The sequence below is a fragment of the Lissotriton helveticus genome, chromosome 3_2, assembly GCF_964261635.1.
Source record: "Lissotriton helveticus chromosome 3_2, aLisHel1.1, whole genome shotgun sequence".
Classification (NCBI taxonomy): domain Eukaryota; kingdom Metazoa; phylum Chordata; class Amphibia; order Caudata; family Salamandridae; genus Lissotriton; species Lissotriton helveticus.
In genome coordinates, this window is record NC_136062.1 from 10,887,000 (window position 1) to 10,906,968 (window position 19,969).

General features: G+C 50.4%; 1 protein-coding gene across 2 annotated transcripts in view; it reads left to right on the forward strand.

Annotated features, from left to right (window-relative positions):
* Positions 1-19,969, forward strand: part of BTBD1 (BTB domain containing 1) — a 256,914-nt gene that overhangs the window by 66,188 nt on the left and 170,757 nt on the right. For both annotated transcript variants that reach the window (XM_078684739.1, XM_078684738.1), the window contains exon 2: positions 1,542-1,698. In XM_078684739.1, the coding sequence (XP_078540865.1) occupies positions 1,542-1,698 (157 nt within the window). The remainder of the gene's footprint in view (positions 1-1,541; positions 1,699-19,969) is intronic.

Consider the following 19,969-nt stretch of genomic DNA (forward strand, 5'->3'; position numbering starts at 1 on the left):
ACATACATCTGACTCTGAGAGACTCGCTCACATTCTCATGAAAAAGGAAGTTCCATGATAACTCGAGCACACAAGCCAACATTGTTCTTAAACGGCTGCATGGCAGTTAAGCTCAGACTCAATCGTAAACTATACATATTGAAAAGCACATGCACTACTCCACCTTCGAAATAAGATCGACCGCAAGCGCCTGCCCTGAGACCACCGGTACTCAAGGCACTACTTCAAAATTCATCACACACCACTCAGCCATTTCTGCGGCAACTGTGTGTTCCTGCATTCTCTGTCGATGTGTACTTAGGCTGTGCTCACCCAAGCCCTGCCAGGCTGTTTAACGACCACGCTTGAGAGGGAGGAACGTGACCAAAGTCAGCGCCTGGAAGCCGGTTCTGAAGAAAGGGGTGTGTATGCACTGCTGGCTGCTTCTGACGTTAAAGTAGTGTTGTTCTCAGATGACTGCTAGGCTGCTCGTGCCAGCTCCCTTGAAGGCAGTACGGAAAGCGCATAGCACACAAGAGTGTCATGGTGCAAAGGTCATCAGGGTGACGTCAGAGGGAATATTGGGAAACAAACAGGGTGCTTTGCTTCATGCATTGAGGTACTCTGCTTTATTTGAAACCCCTTAATACAGCAGTCCTTAAGTCAGGGCTGAGTTCCCATCAAAAACCAGCACACCGGGTGGGTCCAGCTCTAAAGCCCCCTCCTGGAAATTCAACTCCTTCAATGTTAGGTTTGTCAAGTGTGCGGCTGGAATATTAATGATTCTGGAAATTGTAAGTACAACACGGTTTTGCGCCTCATCTTGTGATGTGTTTTGCTGTGTTCGAGTGATCTAGGCTGAGACTCTGTATTATTAAATTAATAGTAAAACATGTATGTGTTCAGACAACATTAGGACTACATCAGCCAGGCGTGTACAACAAGTATTTGTAATGCAATAGATCTCGCATTCACGCGAGTTTGAGCTATTAATATTGTATTTGTCAATGCCTTTTATTTAGGTTTTAAAACACAAAACATAAATAAAAGGCATTGTCCTTTACAATGCTAACAGCTTAAACTTACGTGAATGCGAGACCTACTGCATTGCAAATGCTTGTTCTGATTTGAAGAGTAAACTTCTAATGTCCGAAGGTATGCTTGAGCTACAATCTTTAGATGCACGCAAGTGGGTGCATTTAGGTACTTTTATTTGTTTTACTTCTGTTTTAGATACCATAGTATGACCCTGTATGCACAAACTTCAGAAGAAGACATACACTAAATTTTTAATAGAAACGTTTGTAATTCCATGGAATTATCTATCAGTATCTGTAAAAACAATGTTATATTTCTAATCCACAAAAACAGACAAAGAAAAAAAGTAATACAGAATAAAGGAGGGCTACGGTGGAGACATTGCTAGGTATATTAGGTTTCTCTCTATTGTTTTGCTTCCAAATTCTCAAATGTGAATAAACACACAGTTTCATCACATCTTTTGGCACACTGACCTACACGACATTAAAGAATTAACTATTTGTATGTGACTGCTTTTTTAGGTTTCTTTATTCTGATGAAGTACAGATTGGTCCTGAGACGGTGATGACAACTCTTTACACTGCTAAAAAATATGCAGTTCCGGCTCTAGAAGCACATTGTGTGGAGTTTCTGACAAAACATCTACGAGCTGATAATGCCTTCATGCTTCTTACTCAGGTAAAAAAAAGAAAAATTCTTTAATAGTGTAAATGTTTGTGGCAGAGTAAAAAGGGAGAAACCACTCCTGTGTTTTATGTTTTTATTTTAGACCATAATGTTTGTGAACATGTGTGCTATAATAAATATTTCAAGTGACCAAAACATTTTTAACTAGCTCAGCTTAAAATGGAGAGAATGGCAATTCACCAATTGGCATACAGAGAGAAAGAATCTTTATTTCATGAAAGACAACGGAGACTACCATTATGCTTGTATTGCTGCCTCAACATGCAGTACTTAAAAGAACATAAAATACACCATAAACAAATCATTCCGGTTTTAGAACTTAAAAAACAATATATAACTCCATGTCTCTAAGCATAGTCTTTCTTTTTAGGCTGTGACGAAAACAAAAGATGCTCTTTGGCTTGACTGATAGCTCTTTGCAGTAAGAAATGTATCTGAAAGACAGAAGAAACCAAGTGGTACCACAAAACAATCTCAATGAAGGAAAACACTTCCTCTGTATAGTAATATCACGTTAAGGATCCAGATACAATAAACCTGAGACCATTCCAAACAAACAAATTGGGAGTGGCGGGTGGGATAGTGTTAGCCTCTGTTGTCTTTAATGAAATCAAGATCCTCTCTGTAAGCTAATTAGAGAATCTGCATTTCATTACAAGATCGGAGGCTATTATTATGCATGTTTCCAGCTCCCCAGCACCAGATTATTCTCATACTCCACTGATTTAAGATAAAAGTTTACAAAAGTGCTAGCTCTTGACCAGTCTGCCACTTTAAGAACGTCTGCAAGAGTACCACCTTCCCAAAACACCTTACTAGCCATCACACCCCTAGAAGAGTGTGTCCTGAATCTGGACAAATCAATTCCTGCCTCGGTCATCACTGCCCTTACCCTGCGAGAAATAGTAATTGTTAAAACTACTTTATAGGGGTTTTACCTAGGAATATAACAACGGATCCTCATTATCTAGTCTACATTCCAGCATTCCTTCGCCATACTCTCATGCAACTCACCACTCAAATTTAATGCGGTCATTGAAAAATTGATTTACGTTTTTCAGGCATGGTTTTAGTCCTTTTCCAAATTTCAAAATGCACCCCATCCGGGGTATATAATCTACTGCAGACCTCTAATTCTTTAGCGTCTGATACTCTTCTAAAGGGGATTAGACATAGCAAAGTCACTAACTTACGTGATTTGTGTCAAAGAAAGATAGGTATTTTTCAGGATAGGAGACAAAAATGTCAAAAACAAAATTAGCGTTCCATAAGGAATCGTAGCGAGCCTTAGGTAGTCTTATCCCCTTCATCACTCTGCACATCAAAGGATCGCTGCCAACAGCAAAGTAATTCACCAAGGAATGTCCTTGTAACAGTTAACAGTTCTAAAGGATAAGCCTGATTTGAACAACGTCTCAAGGTAATTTGTCACTTCTACTGCAGGAGCCTCCATGGATCCAAAATCCTCTTCAAGCACCCACTACACTACTTTCTTCAAGCACCCACTACACTACTTTCACCATTCTCCTGTGTCTTTTTCTGGTACCTGGTGCCAATGATTTATCCAATAGATTTTTTGCCTCACCCGAAAGGACAGAGTATCTACCCGACCTCCTGAAATCCTCCATACAATAAGGTTTCAATTTCCTTCTATCATCTAAGGATGCTCCTCTACTTTCTGCCCTTCCAAAAGGCCTAGACTACCTGGTAGCAAACTGGAAACCTCTACTGCTAGTTCAATTACTCCAGGGAACCAAACTTGCAAATTCCAAAATGGAGTTGCCAGAACGAAGCTGCATCGTTCCTTCGGACCTTTAACAACACCCTCTGGATTAGTGCAAATAGAGGGAACACATAGCAATTCTCTCATCACAAGCCTACCCAAAAGCGTCCACTGCCAATGCCCTGGGATCTTTACTACAGCTGTAATACTGTTCTACCTGAAATGTCTATCTGCTGGCAAATAGGGCTACCTGAAGGGTCCCCCACAAATCGTGAATCTTCCTGAAATGCACTGGACTCCGCTTCTAGTTTCTGGTGTCCTGAACCTTGAGTTCCAGTCTGCTCTTGTTGTGATGACCTGGGATAAACTCTGCTTTCAAGAACATTTTCTGATTCAACAAAAATACAAAATTTCCCTGGCTAGATCTGCAAGTTGTTTCGATCTATTTCTCCTACACGATTGATGTAAGATATGCCGTTAAATTGGTCCATCCGGCTCAACCGGCAATACTGTATGCGCGCTGGGCATGCCTATAAAAGTGGGCTTACATCCCAAGGGAAAATGTCCGTCTTTTAAAAGACTCGCAGGCCCTTGATAAAGTGTTGGCAGGCCGCAGGGAATGCTCCGGGTCTGCGTTATGATAGCCTGGCAATAATGGATCCAGGCTAAAGGAAACTAAACTCCTTCCTGGTAGCTGTTCTGCCAAGCCACTCGTTAGCAAGGGGAAAGTCGCCACATACTCCAGGAACATAAAGACACAAAAACCCAATCATAAATTTTAGGGGTGATATGAAATACGCAGCTTCCTAAAGTAAGTAAAGGTGAATCCAAACCTGAAAAATGTTATAAACATGAAAGACCATACTTATCTTGTCAAGGAGCAGTGAATAAATAATATTCTAACTATCTCAGCTTAACATGGATAGAAGTCATAACCACTTGCCAGCAAAGAGATTTTCAAATCCCAGTGTCACTCACTTTTTTCTTTCTTAGTTTCTTTTTAAAGATGGCCTAGCCAAATTTACCAAAGGTACCCAGAGTCGTTTACCTTCATCTCGTTATTTATAATAGACAAAATGTGTTTTTAAAAATGTTGAGCAGAGTTCTTTTCTTTTAAAGGGCTAAAAAAATCTCCAAAATACTGATCTCTGAACATTGAAATATACACGTTGCTAGGATATTTTTCTAAGGTTTATTATTCCTTTCTATGGCTTTCACTTAGTTACTGAAAAGTGTAAGAAACAATGAATCTTGAAGTGTACCCATTTCTAAGAGCTTGACAAAATTCTGAATTTAAGAAGTTGTGAATTAAGATTGCCTCACTCTCTTCTTACATTATTCCTATTACTGCCAAAAATAGAGCAAGTAAATTGAGAGTAATTATAGAAAGTGTCTCAATCTATAACCTACCTACTTTAAATTAACCCTTTAAAAACATTGACAGGTGTGGTTGTTTTTCCACGAAAATAACACTATCCGAGCCTGGATTAAGACTATATTTCCTTTGCATGCCCATGCTATTCATCAGCTGTAATGAAAAATGCCCTAGCTATCGTAACAGAAAGTTTCAATTCTATTAAGGACTTCGAAGCGTGGATTATGCTTTGCTTTTCTTTCCTCAATTTTATTTTCAGCAGCCACCTTAAAGCCATAAAAAAACACATTTCCAAGAACACCAGGGGATTTGGAAGAAACGAAGCACAGGCAACAAAGTCCATGGCAGTCTTTGACCAATCAGGAGCCAGGATGCAGCATATAGCCCTTTTTCAGTGTCCAGGTCCTCATCTTACGTCGCGCGCGTCACGCCATTCGTCTTCTCCTACGGCTCCTGTTTCCCCGAATCCCCTCGTGGAATCAAAGAAGTGCAATCAGTATCGCAAATACAACAAAGCCTGCAAAATCAAGCACTTGTCATTTAACTCCGAGGCAAGCATGCCTACGCATGAAACCAACAGTCGTTTTGAATAACCTTAGATTACCGTATCCCAACATAACACCTGTCATTGCCTCAGGATCACTTTACTTACTCTCTACGGGCGGGCCATCCGGAGCACCTCCGTGGGTGGGATAATCCTCACCTCCAAGTCCTTAATAGAATTTCAAATTTCTGTTGCGATAGCTAGGACATTTTTCATTTTATGTCAGGACCGGAGGCTTCGGATTGTGCTAGTTTAAAACTTCCCACCGAATGATCCGTGTCAATAATGGGCTTGAAGTCTGGCAATCTGCCTGAGAGGTACTCACTGCTTGACCAGCATGCTGCGAAGATCGTGTCGTATTTTAAACATCATGCTCGAAGGCAGACTGAGCGTAACCTCAATGGAGTCTGTAACCAACCCGAAAGTAGCCTTCTGAGCCGGGACCAGAAGGGATTTTTTGACGTTGATGGCAAAACCAAGCCCTTCTAACAGGTCGACCGCCTGTTGCAACTGCAGCTGCTGTGGATCCTGCGCCAACAGAAGCATGTCGTTGAGGAAAACAATGAGGCTGCTTTCCCACGATCTGAAGTGTTCCACATCTGTTCTGAGCACCTTTGTGAAACACCACGGAGTGGAATAAAGTCCGAAAGGCAGAGTGGTGAAATGGTATGTCTGGTGGCGCCAAAGAAACTGCAGGAACTTCCTGTGCGGTGGAAAAATTGGAATGGCCAAATACCTGTCTTTTAGGTGAAGACTGACCGTCCAGTCATTTGTGCGTAAAATGTCCCGCAAGCGGTGAATCTCCTCCTTTTTGAAGTGGCGGTAGACCAACTACTCGTTGAACTCACGCAGGTTCAACACCGGGCGTTCCCTCCATCCGCCATGTCCACCAAAAACATATTGCTTAAAAAACCTGCAGATGCAGCGTCATGGGGCAGATAGCCATTTTCTTGAGGAGGGAGGCCACCTCTGCATCGATGAGCTCTATCTCCCGCTGTGAGAACTGGATGGGTCAGAGTTTTGCCCACTGGCGCAGGGAGCCGCAGAACTCTGTGAAAACCTTGCACAGTTTGCAACACCCAAGCATCACTGGTGATCGTCACCATCCCATTCGTGCACATTACTGGCCAAACGGCCGCTCACTTGCAAAAGGGAAGCAGTAGACACACTTACCGGAGTTTGAGGCATTGTTGCCTCCTCGGAAATCATGCCCTATTCCTCGTCTGCCACGGGATGGATAGAAGTTATTGTACCGGGCCTGGTCTTGGAATTGCCTGCTCCTGTAGCCTTGCCCTCTGGAATTCTGGAAGGACTGGCCTACCTCGACCGGCCCCATGGAAAACCCGGGGGTGTAGAAAACCTGTTTCATGGATGACTGTGCTTCATCTAGGGATGTGAAAGTATTCACAAATTTCCAGAGTTCCTTGATAAAAGGCTTTCCGAACAGGCCACCTTTGGCCACCGCTCCAGCTGCCTAGTCAGCCAGGTCCCCCAACTTCGGGTCACCTTGATTGGAAAGAAGTGCCCACGCTCCGTAGAGAGCATGCAGTTGGCGTTGACTAAAAACACCACCGCTCACTGAGCCCAACCAGATAGGGCCTCTGGAGATATGAGCCCCCCGAGGCTTTGGCATCCTCAACCTTGTCAAGAATCATTGTTATCGGGCCTAGTGCGTCCAAGAGCTCATCTTGGCACGCTCACCAGGATCTGTCTTATCTTTTTTGGGATCTTTCATAAACTTTGCCAGGAAGGTGGCCATTCTAGCATCTAATTCCGGGGTCTGGGACACTTTGTCATCGAGGCCCATGAGGGTGAGAATCCTACTGGCCACATATTTGGCTACTTCGGAGCAGGGTGTCCATTTGGACGACCGCGGGTGTAGAATCAGCTCCGGGTCCAACATATCCGCCGTGTCCTCTGACCCCTGGGGGCCAGTACACAGAGCTGGGGTCGTAAGGCGCCATGGCCGAGAGGGGCCGGGCTCCTCAGCAGTATCTCCTTGTGCATCATCATCCCCCAGCTGAGCTGGGGTTGCCGAACGCGGCGTACTGGACACCGGAAGGGGGCCTTTGGCAATAGTCAAAGACTGGCTCTAGGCCAAAAAAGCCTCCCGCGCCACGCAAAGGCATCCTGATCCACCCCATCTATCCTGGGGCGCTTAAGTGGGGTGGGTTGCATATCCCCCTGCTCTGGCTGAGCTTTGCTAGGGTTCGTACCCAGTGTAGGGGCCCACTTAGTACATTCACACGCTATCTGCTGTGCTAGTCTCTCCTTTATGGGTGTCATAACCTGTTCAACTGCCCTATAGATAGACGCGTCCACAGTGTCATAAAATTCATCATCCCAGGGGAGTTGGTCTAAGAGGGCCTCCAACCATTGCATATCTGCCTGATCCTCCATATCACCCGTAGTGAACTAGAGCTTCTGCCAGGGCTTTCCCCCAGGCAACACTGCGCAAGTAAAGCAGGGCGGCGCAAGACCGCTCAGCAGCCTCCAAGAGCCGCAACGTAGGCGTTGGGGACAAGCGAAAGGGTTTAAGATAGGGTGCAGCCCTACAATCAGGAGGGGTCCGGGCCCCAGGGAACACCACCCTGCCGCCTTGCAAGTTTATAGGTTTTCCCTCCCCAGGAGCGTGTCCCCTGCAGGTTCTCACTGCCAACTGGCTTAATACAGACCCAGAGGGCGTCTTGGCGCTCATTCGTGACACCTACCCCAGGGGCCCGGTGTCTGATTCCAAGCAGGCTTCTTAGCCTGTACAGACCCTCGAGGAGGGCGTCAGACTCTAGGGGCTGGCAGAGGCTCTGGAAGGTGACTGGTGAAATCTGGATTCTGTCACGGCCATAGAGTTTTTGCGCTCCCGCAGCGCCACCTAGTTGCTCAAATTCTGCACCGCACTCTGCCACCAAGCAGGGATAAACATTACTCATGTAAAATCGCGTAGGAATGCAAAAGTGGTCCCGCGAGTCTTCTCACACCACACCAGTCCGTTAACAATTGAGAAAAAAACTGATAAGGTACTCCTCTGTGGCTGCGAGCAACGAAGAAAGAGGAGGACCTGGACAGTGAAAAAAGGCTAAAATCTGCCTCCTGGCTCTGGATTGGTCAAAGACTGCCATGGACTTTGTTGTTTGTTCTTTGTTTCTTCCAATTGCCCTGGTGTTCTGGGAAATGTTTTTCTTTTTTTTATGGCTTTAAGATGGCGGATTAAAATAAAAGTGAGGACAGAAAAGCAAAGCATAATCCGAAGCCTCCGTTCCTGACCTAGAATTGAGTTAGGCAAAATTATATCACAATTAAGCAGTATTTCCCAGGGAGTAGGTCACTTCCAGGTAGTTGTCTTTGGTGGAGTTAGAGGACCCAAGGTGAAACCAATGTCCCTCCTCCACCCAAGTCAGTAACTCCCTGGAAGTGCCCTCCCCATTAGACAGTTTCAGTCATTGTTAATCCGATCCCTAAAATGTTGAGTGAAATTCACAAACCTATTTGTTGTATACAGTGTTTTTCGTTTTACCCTTTGGGTAGAATGTTACTTGAAGCATACATGTTGGAGTTTTTTTGCTAATCAGCCCCCACTATTTTGAGCATACAGTACGAGTGAAAACATATTTAAGTTGCATTATAAAGCTTTGGAGCTGTTAAACGAAATTCAGGAAGTTTGGTAAGTTCTAAGGTGCTTGCACTCTGTCAAACATGCTAATCTACTGCTGGGATTCAATGAACCAGCCTTAAGAGAGCGTTTGTTTTAATTTTATTTTTATTGCATTATTTCCAAGAAACCATACAACTAAGTTGAAAATACACCGTGCTATGGTCCAAGAACAACTGGGCAAGGCACAAAATTATGTCAAATAGGTTCCATTTCTCTGACAGTCAATCAGCGCAAAAAAGAAAAACAAAAAGCGAAAGAAAGCAGCAAGACAGAAGGAAAAAGCAGGTACCAGGAGCAGCAGTTCAATAACAGAGGAAACTAGCAACAAATACAGCCCAACGACCACTTAGTTGACCTCCACAATACATTGCTGGTGTACATTCATGCGTATTTCCTATAGCTACCGTGCCCAACAGTAAATTACTAGTCTCCGGTCCGGCTAAAGGTAATACACTACCTATATAGGGGGGATAATCCTATCAGTAGTCGTCAGTGAAGTTAGTTTGAAAATAATTTGGTTGCCAATAGTCACGTGGACAGTAAGTGATAGGTAGAAGTGTGGCATATGTGTCCGTCATGGTATCCCAGTAAGTGAGATCCCGGATCCAGTCTCGTATCGTTGGTGTTCGCACTCCCCCCTCCTCCCCCACCTTCCACATTTGTTGAAAACTGTAGGGTTCATTTTTGCTAGCAACTTAGGAGTGACGTACGCTCTTTGAAGATATTTAAAATGTTGTAATTTATGTCTGTAGTTTCCAGAAATGTAACGTAACAATAATGCCAAATATTATCAGTAATGGGGGGGTTCCAAGTCTCGCTCCCAGGCAATTTGTGCTTTAGTGCCCACTGGCGAACTAAGCGAAAGCGATAAATGGTAGATATGAGACACCAAATGAGTACTATCTGGCGATGTTATGAGTAATGTAAGTGGGGGAAATTTGTCTGGTTCAGTCAAGGCGTCTGGGAGAGTCTTCAACAAAGAACTACTGTTCTATGTAATAAACTATCCATGTATGTTTCAGTACCACGTGAAGTCAGCTCAGCTATCGAGCAGGTTCTAGTATCATGGAACAAATCTCCTAGGTTGGCAAGTCTACGTGATTGCAGCGTCCGATTAGTAAGCGCTTCCATGGCAGGGGGAATCCATGGATTATTCTCTAAGGGTATATGTGGTGAATATAAGGCCTTGTACTGCATGTATCTCTGAAGTTTAGACAACGCCCAACATGTCAGGGAAACTGTTTAAATTTCCGCAAGGCAACGTGGAAGGCCTAATGGCAACAGCGTCAACAACTGTCGGGGATGTACCTGCGAACCGTCGGGTTTGAGATATTGTAACCGGGCGTCGGGGTGGAACCAATAATACGTAAAGTGGACTTGGGCCACCAGATAGTATAAATAGAAGTCGGGGACTCCAAATCCTCCCCGTTCAAATGACCTGGTCAGTGTTTTCCAATTCCCCAGCGGTTGTTTGCCCGCCCAGACCAGGCATATCAAGAGGGAGCGGAGTGCATTAAAAAAAATAGAATTAAAGGAATGGGGATATTTAAAAAAAGATATAAAATTCGTGGTAATATGACCATTTTAATGAAGGCAATTCTACCAGCGATGGACAGCGGAAGTTTGTCCACTTATTAATTTGTGTCTCCAATCGACTAATTGCGGGTCCCTAATTAAGACAGATAACCTCTGGGGCACTGCAGTGTAAGTAGATACCCAGATATTTAGGTGGGTCAGCGCACCATCTCAATGGGAATTCAAGGCCATTCGGAACCATGGTAGGCGTCAATGGGAATATTTCAGACTTGGTCCAGTTCATGACCAGTCCAGAGTGTACTCCAAAGCGGACCACCTCTCGCAGGAGCGGGGATAAGTTGTCTTTTGGCTTACGGACAAAAAGCATCACATCATCTGCATAGAATGACGCAACAAGTGGACCCGGGTGCAACTGCAGTCCACGACGCAAATGATGCTCCTGAATATGGCGAGACAATGGGTCCATTGCTATTACGAATTACAGGACTGACAGCGGGCATCCCTGCCTAGTGCCACGTGTTAGAGTAAATTGGGATGTAATCGTACCGTTTAATTTGAGGCGAGCGACCGGATTGGAATATAGTAAGCGAACAAGCTTCAGGAATCCAATAGGAGAGAGCGGTTTTTCTTAAGAGTTTCTCTTGGGAAGTATAGTTATTGGTACATAATCTAAAATAGGAACATATTGTCTTTAAATTTACAAATACATTTCTCATGCATGTGAGAAAAAAGTCTGACATGCTAAGTAAAATGTGGCAGAAGCCCGTCATTCAATTCCTGTGTTGTACCTCCGCTTCACCAGCTTCTAATGATTAGTTGGAACATTAATATTCGATATTCATGACTGTTAGACGGGGACCTGGAGGGTCGGCCGATCACAAGGGAGAGGCCTCCGGTGAGGACCGTCTCTAGCGATCGCACAGACAGGTAACTTCCCCCCCACAGATGGACACCACACAAAGATCAGGATAACACCTTTTATAGGCAATTCTTGTAGTAGGGTGGTACGATACAAGACGATCAGGACACGATGATCCTCTCAATTCTAGTCTCTAGGAAGGGAAGGGGGTAGCGGGACAGTCTTGGTACCCACGGGTACGGAGGTGTAACGGTGATAGCTCACAATCCTCGAGCTCGGTGTTCGGACGGGTCAGACCGCGGCAGCGCCGGCAGGTCCCGAAGAGGTCGTAGGTGGCAACGGGCCGCGGCAGCGCCAGCAGGTCCCAACGAGGATGAAGGTTACAACGGGCCGCGGCAGCGCCATCAGGTCCCTCGAGAATGCAGGTTGCAACGGGCCGCGGCAGCGCCAGCAGGTCCCACGAGGAGGAAGGTTGCAGAGGGCCGCGGCAGCGCCAGCAGGTCCCACGAGGATGAAGGTTGCAGAGGGCCGCGGCAGCGCCAGCAGGCAGGACAATAGTTCACAAGGCAGGGCTGTGGCAGCGCCAGCAGTCCGTCATGGATGAGTTTGTCGCGGTGTCTCTCGACTCCAGGATACAACTGCCTTCCTGTCCTGGGGCGGCCTCAGTTATAGGTCTGGCGCCCTTTGATGTCCGGACCCTCGCTCTTGGAGGTCGGGAGGTCTGGGATGAGGGAGTCCAGACACCCAGCAGGGGGGTGGAGCCAGCGCCCGAGGAGACTGGGGGTGCTCGGCACCTGGCGGGGGAGAGCCATCGACACTTCTTACTCCCATTGACCTGCCAAGTGGTCCGTTCACCTCCTGGGTGGATGGTGGTGCCGGGATGTCGGGGCCTGGCCAGGCCCAGGGTTGGGGTAGGGCTGAGGCCGCGCGGCCGCGTGGTGCCGTGTCCAAGATGGCGGCTGGGCCGGGCAATGGTGCTGACGGTGGCCCGGGCCCTGTCCTGCGGGGAGGGAGCGAGCCCTTCATGTGGCCTGTCCAACATGCGTCCCCCCCAGCTGAAGGCGGGGAGAGTCACCCATCTTCTTGGGGACTTTCCTCGTCGAGGCGGAAAAAGCGGGACAGGCCATCCGCGTTGGCGTGGTCTTGGCCAGGGCGATGCTCCACAGTGAAGTCCATCCCCTGCAGGGAGATGGACCATCGCAATAGTTTGGGGTTCTCCCCCCGCATCTGCATGAGCCATTGCAGGGGCCGATGATCTGTCTGTACCCGGAAATGGGTTCCGAAGAGGTACGGCCGGAGCTTCTTGAGGGCCCATACCACTGCGAAGGCCTCTCGCTCAATTGTGCTCCAGCGCTGTTCTCGGGGCAGTAGGCGTCTGCTGATGAAGGCCACTGGTTGGTCCACTCCTTCGGGGTTCAGTTGGGAGAGGACGGCCCCAATACCATGGTCGGAGGCATCGGTCTGCACGATGAACTCGCGGCTGTAGTCGGGGGCCTGGAGCACCGGAGCGGTGCACATGGCGGCCTTCAGCGTCTCGAAGGCTGCGTGACAGTCGGGAGTCCAGTTGACTCTTTTTGGGTGGTTCTTAGACGTGAGTTCCGTGAGGGGCCCCACAATGCTGCCATAGTCCCTCACAAACCGCCGGTAGTATCCGGTGAGCCCCAGGAAGGCTCAGACCTCTGTTTGTGTTTCCGGGGGTTGCCAGGACTGGATGGCAGCTACCTTGAGTTGGAGGGGGGGCCACCAGACCGCTCCCCACTTGGTGTCCGAGGTAGGTCACGGACCCCTGGCCGATCTGGCACTTGCTGGCCTTTATGGTGAGGCCGGCCTGTTGGAGGGCCTGCAGGACCGTTCTGAGGTGGTGGAGGTGGTCTGCCCAGTGGCGGCTGTATACCGCGATGTCGTCCAGGTAGGCGGCGCTGAATTCTTCGAGGCCCGCCAATACCTGGTTCACCAGTCTTTGAAAAGTGGCTGGAGCGTTCTTCATGCCGAAGGGCATCACTCTGAAATGGTAGTGCCCGTCCGGGGTGGAGAAAGCGGAACGTTCTTGGGCCCTGGGGGTGAGGCCGATCTGCCAGTAGCCCGCTGTCAGGTCAAAGATGCTTAGGTAGCGGGCTGCCCCCATGCGGTCGACTAGTTCATCTGCTCGGGGGATAGGGTGAGCGTCGGTTCGGGTGACCGCGTTCAGCCCCCGATAGTCGATGCAGAATCGGAGCTCCGGCGTAGTGCCTGGTGCCGCGGCCTTGGGGACCAGGACGACCGGGCTGGCCCAGGGACTGTCCGAAGGCTCGATGACCCCGAGGGCGAGCATCTTGGAGACTTCTTCTTGGATGCATGTACGTACCCGATCCGGTACTCGGTACGCCCGGTGTCGGACAGGAGGACTGTCCCCCGTGTCCACGTCGTGCAGGCACCAGGTGGTGACTCCGGGTGCGAGGGAGAACAGGTTTGCGAACGGCAGCAGGAGGGCCCGGCAATCTTGACGCTGCTCTGGGGTCAGGGCCTCGGAGAGTCGGACCCCGTCCACCGAACCATCTCTTTCCCGAGTCCTCAGTAGGTCAGGGAGGGGCTCGGAGTCTCCTTCTGTGCCACTGTCGGTAGCCATCAGCAGGCTGAGCTCTGAGCGCATGAAGTGGGGTTTGAGTCTGTTGGCGTGGAGGACCCGGAGGGGGTTCTGGGGGGACTCCAGGTCGATGAGATAGGTGACGGGACTCCTGCGCTCGATCACCTTGAAGGGCCCCGTCCATTTGTCCTGCAAGGCACACGGTTCGATGGGGGACATCACCCATACCTGCTGACCCGGTTCAAACTCGATGGAGGAGGCATGTTGGTCGTACCACTTCTTCATGTCCTCTTGACTGGCCTCCAGATTGGCTTTAGCGATCTCCCTGAATTTCCGGGTCTGATTGCGGAGGGTCAGGAGGTATTTGTAGACGTCCGGAGGGGTCTTTAGGGGGGCCATTTCCCATTCCTCCTTCACTAGGCTGAGAGGCCCGCGAACGGGGTGTCCGTACAGGAGTTCGAAGGGGCTGAAGCCGAGGGACTTCTGGGGGACTTCTCGGTAGGCGAAGAGGAGGCATGGTAGTAGCACGTCCCACTGGCGGCGTAGGGGTTCTTCCAGCCCCATGATCATCCCCTTGAGGGTGCGGTTGAACCGCTCGACCAGTCCGTTCCCCTGGGGGTGATAGGGGGTTGTGAATCGGTAAGTGACTCCGCACTGCTGCCAGAGGGATTTCATGTACTTTGAAATAAAATTCGTACCCCTGTCGCTGACGACTTCCCGGGGGAAGCCCACTCGAGAGAAGATCCCCATCAAGGCTCGACCCACTACTGGGGCTGTTATAGTACGAAGGGGGACCGCCTCAGGATAGCGGGTAGCGTGGTCCACCAGGACCAGGATGAAGCGATGCCCCTGTGCTGTTCGGGGGTCCAGGGGCCCCACAATGTCTATTCCCACCCTTTCGAACGGGGTGGTCACCACGGGGAATGGTTGTAGGGGTGCCTTGAGTTTGCGGCCGCTCTTCCCGCTGGCCTGGCAGGTCGGGCAGGACCGGCAATGGTTGGAGACGTCATTTCTCATTTTGGGCCCAAAAAAGTGAGTCACCAGGCGGTGGTAGGTCTTGTCTTGGCCCAGGTGCCCGGCCAGGGGGACATCATGGGCCAGGTTCAACAGGAAGTCTCTGAAGTGGAGGGGCACCACCAGCACTCGCCCGGCCCCCAGTTCTGCGATTTTCTGCTCGCTGTACAAGAGATCATTGTCCCAATAAACCCAGTGGGCCCCGGTGGTGTCTCCTTGGCTCTGGGCGAGCGCTTGCTGTCGCAATCCCTCGAGGGAGGGGCAGGTCTTTTGCTCCTGCCGGAATTGTTCCTGGGTGGGCCCCCCTTCTTGACGCCACTGAGCCAGGTCGGGAAGCTCGGGGGGCTGTGTGGACCCCTCTGTGGTGGGGTCCGGGTGGTCGGTCTGGAGGAAGTCTTCTTCTGGAGCGATCGAGGGCGGAGGTGCTGCCCATTCTGGTTCTTCTGGTCTAGGGATGGTGCGGGTGGCCATGGACCGGGTGGTCACGCACGCCCAGTCCGGGAGACCCAACATCCCCAGATGCTCTCTTCTTTCCACAGCGGCCCACGGGGAGCTCTCGAGATCGTTCCCCAGGAGGCAGTCCACGGGGGCATCGTCGCGGACAGTTACTTTCAGCATGCCGGACACTCCTCCCCATTCGAAGGGGACGCAGGCCATCCGACACAGGCTCTCCGAGTTATCTGCCGATCAGACGGGGCAAAGTACGTTTGGTAGGATTTGTTCTGGGGTCACCAGGTGACAACGGACGGCCGTCACACTGGCCCCGGTGTCACGCAGGGCCTCGGCCTTGCGCCCATTGATGCTCACCCATTGGCTGTACTTCCGAGTGTTGGCGGGCAGGGGAGTCCGCGGGACCATGTCTCTTCCTCCCAGGCATGCCAGGGTCATGGCGGCGGGTTCCCACTCGAACTGCTCCGACTCATAGGTCTCAGTGTCTTCGGAGACTTGTTCTTCTCCCAGGGCGGCGGCCGCCACCTGGCGGGGCCCGGGGACCTGGTTCTTCGGGCAGGTCGGGTCACTGGCATAGTGGCCGACTCGCTGGCATCGATGGCACGTCACGTTGGCTCGGAACCCCGGGCGCATCGGGGGGTTTCCCCGGCCTGCTGGAGCCGGGGTGGCGTTAGCGGGTGCGGCCGGGACGGCGTCTCTGCCCCGGCCCGGTCCTCCTCCTCCTCCTCCGGGACGATGATGACCTTGGTTGGTTCTGTTCTGCTCATTCGGCCCACTCCGGGCCACTCGGGTGCTCTCCCACCGGTCAGCCTCGGTGGCGAGCTGCCGGGGTTCAGTCAATTTACTGTCGAGGAGGTGCTGCCTGAGCTCGACGAAGCAGTTGTTGGAGAGGTGCTCCCACACAATGAGATTGAAGAGTTGTTCGTAAGTGGTTACGTTGTTACCCTTGATCCACCCCTCGAAGGCTCGGCTGAAATAGTTCACGTATTCCAACCACGTTGTACCTGGGATCCGGGTGCAGTTGCGGAACCTCTGGCGGTACATTTCGGGTGTAAGCCCATATCGACTGAGGAGGGCGGCCTTCATATGGTCATAGGACGTCATTTGATGGTCCGGAAGCTGCAGCAGGGCATCACGACCCTCGTTGACGAATCTCCCCCATAGACCGGCTCCCCAGTCACTTCGAGCGACCCGGTGGGCGGTCATGGCAATCTCATAGGCCTTGAACCACTGCTGTATGTCGTCGTTCCGGTGATATTCTCGGACCACATCCTTGGGGATGTGGACCTTCTGCTCGGTAGGACCCGGGGAGTGCGGTTGCTCGGGCACCCCTAGGTTTTTGTTCAGTTTGCGTATTTCTATCTCCGCTAGTTTGCACTCGTGCTCGTATGCCAGTCTTTTCTCTTCGAGATCCCTCTGTCTCTGTTTTTCCTCTCGCTCTTCTCTGAGCCGTAAGTGTTCTAAGTTTATTTTTTGTTCCGCCAGCTTCAATTCTCCGTCTAATCTGAGTCGTGCCAAGTCTAACTCGTGTAATCTATTTTTTTCCCGCTCTTGGATCTCTTCACGGGAAGGGCCTGTTCTCCGTTCTTCTGTCAGGGTGGTGTTGACTTCCGGGGCTGCGGGGTCCCGGGGGGTTGCGGTATTTGTCTCTGTCCAGGCCTCTAGAGCGTTTTTGAAGTCTTCTTTTGTGCTTAGCCCGGTGGTAGCAATGCCTAAGTCCATGCAAAATTGTTTGAGCTCTCGGTGGTTGTATTCTTCCAGCCTTTCCATCTGGAACTTCTCCGCCGATCCGCTCTCTTTGGTCGTCATTGTGGTTTTAGTCGTAGGGTGAGTTACTGTCTGTGCGGTACGCGTTGGTTCGGATCGCGCCGCTGGCCACCAATGTTAGACGGGGACCTGGAGGGTCGGCCGAGCACAAGGGAGAGGCCTCCGGTGAGGACCGTCTCTAGCGATCGCACAGACAGGTAACTTCCCCCCCACAGATGGACACCACACAAAGATCAGGATAACACCGTTTATAGGCAATTCTTGTAGTAGGGTGGTACGATACAAGGCGATCAGGACACGATGATCCTTTCAATTCTAGTCTCTAGGAAGGGAAGGGGGTAGCGGGACAGTCTTGGTACCCACGGGTACGGAGGTGTAACGGTGATAGCTCACAATCCTCGAGCTCGGTGTTCAGACGGGTCAGACCGCGGCAGCGCCGGCAGGTCCCGAAGAGGTCGTAGGTGGCAACGGGCCGCGGCAGCGCCAGCAGGTCCCAACGAGGATGAAGGTTACAACGGGCCGCGGCAGCGCCAGCAGGTCCCTCGAGAATGCAGGTTGCAACGGGCCGCGGCAGCGCCAGCAGGTCCCACGAGGAGGAAGGTTGCAGAGGGCCGCGGCAGCGCCAGCAGGTCCCACGAGGATGAAGGTTGCAGAGGGCCGCGGCAGCGCCAGCAGGCAGGACAATAGTTCACAAGGCAGGGCTGTGGCAGCGCCAGCAGTCCGTCATGGATGAGTTCGTCGCGGTGTCTCTCGACTCCAGGATACAACTGCCTTCCTGTCCTGGGGCGGCCTCAGTTATAGGTCTAGCGCCCTTTGATGTCCGGACCCTCGCTCTTGGAGGTCGGGAGGTCTGGGATGAGGGAGTCCAGACACCCAGCAGGGGGGTGGAGCCAGCGCCCGAGGAGGCTGGGGGTGCTCGGCACCTGGCGGGGGAGAGCCATCGACACTTCTTACTCCCATTGACCTGCCAAGTGGTCCGTTCACCTCCTGGGTGGATGGTGGTGCCGGGATGTCGGGGCCTGGCCAGGCCCAGGGTTGGGGTAGGGCTGAGGCCGCGCGGCCGCGTGGTGCCGTGTCCAAGATGGCGGCTGGGCCGGGCAATGGTGCTGACGGTGGCCCGGGCCCTGTCCTGCGGGGAGGGAGCGAGCCCTTCATGTGGCCTGTCCAACAATGACAGTTATGAGGTACTCATGTTGCTGAAATAGGAGCTATTGAATTTAAAGTCTCTTCTATGGAGGAGACAGCAGTAAATGGACAAAATGAGGGGTTTCATTTTGTCATGGCAAATAAGTTTACTCCAGAAAACTTAAATGAGCACCCATTTTCCATAAATATCTTCCTCATCAATGTGAGAGGAAAAATGCTGAGTTTAACGTGCTTCCAAATATAATAATAATAATACTGAGTGTTCTAAAGCTCGAACAGCTACCTCACATGGAGGTGTCCCGGCGCTCAGTGAGTAGCTAGATGTAAGAGGGGAAGAAAAGTGATTTCGATTTTTTTTGAGCAAAAAGCCACGTCTTTAGTAGCTTCCTAAAACAAGTCTCTGAAGTTGCAGATCGAATAGAGAGCGGTAAGTCATTCCACAGTTTTACCGTCCTAACGGAAAAGGTCCTACCCCCAAGTCGAGCCTTCAAGGCTCGTGGAGCATGTAACAGGATCAATGAATTTGAGCGAAGAGACCTCGCCTGCTGGTATCGGGGAAGTCTCAATTTGAGGTAATTAGGACAGCTACCTTGTAGCGACCTGAAAGCTAGGGTCAGCGCCTTAAATTCGATCCTGCTAGCCACTGGCAGCCACTAGCAGCCAGTAGAGACTGCGCAGATGTGGAGAGACAAGATGTCTAAAAGGAATATGTTTAATCAGCCTCGCAGCCGCATTCTGCACGGTCTTTAATCGCTGGATCAGATATTTTGGTAAGCCAAGATATAGGCCGTTCGCGTAGTCTAGCCTCGATGTGACGGTCGCATGGACTACAACTTTGCGGCAGTCTTCCGGCAGCAGATCAAGAAATTTACGGAGATTCCAAAGTTTGTTTAGGCACCCCGCTGATACCTGCTGTACGTGGGCAGAAAAAGAGAGGCTATCATCCCATCTCACCCCCAGGTTTTTAGCACTACTACTGGGGCGAGGCGGGGGACCCATTTCCGACAGCCACCAGAGATCCGGCGGGGGCCGTTGGCCTTTACCAAAGAAGACCACCTCAGTCTTGCCTGCGTTCACTTTTAATTTGTTAGTATTCATCCATATAGCAATGTCGCGAAGGCAACCTTTAAAATTGCTAATGCTTCCACAGACAATTCAAAATACGGAAAGACCAACTGAGTGTTGTCTGCGTATGAAATCGCTTTGACCCCCAATTTGGCAATCAGAGTAAAAAGTGGAGCTAAATAAACATTAAAAAGTAGGGGACTAAGCGCTGATCCCTGCGGAACCCCACACCAGAGGCGTTTGGGTTTAGAGGAGAAAGGGCCTAAGGCAACTTTCTGGGAGTGGCCACTTAAGTAAGAATGTAGCCAGGCCAGCGCTTTGTCTTTCAGGCCAGCACCCTCCAGTCTCTGCAAAAGTCTGACATGGTCGACAGTATCAAATGCCTCAGATAGATCCAGGAGCACCAGCATCGCTGATGCCCCTGAATCTTAAGACCATCTGATCGACTCTGCCACCTCAATGAGGGCGGTCTCGGTGCTGAAACCCAATCTAAAACCGGATTGAGTTTCATGCAAAATGGTATTTTTTTCGACAAAACAATTCAGTTGGGGTTGTACCAATTTCTCAAGCA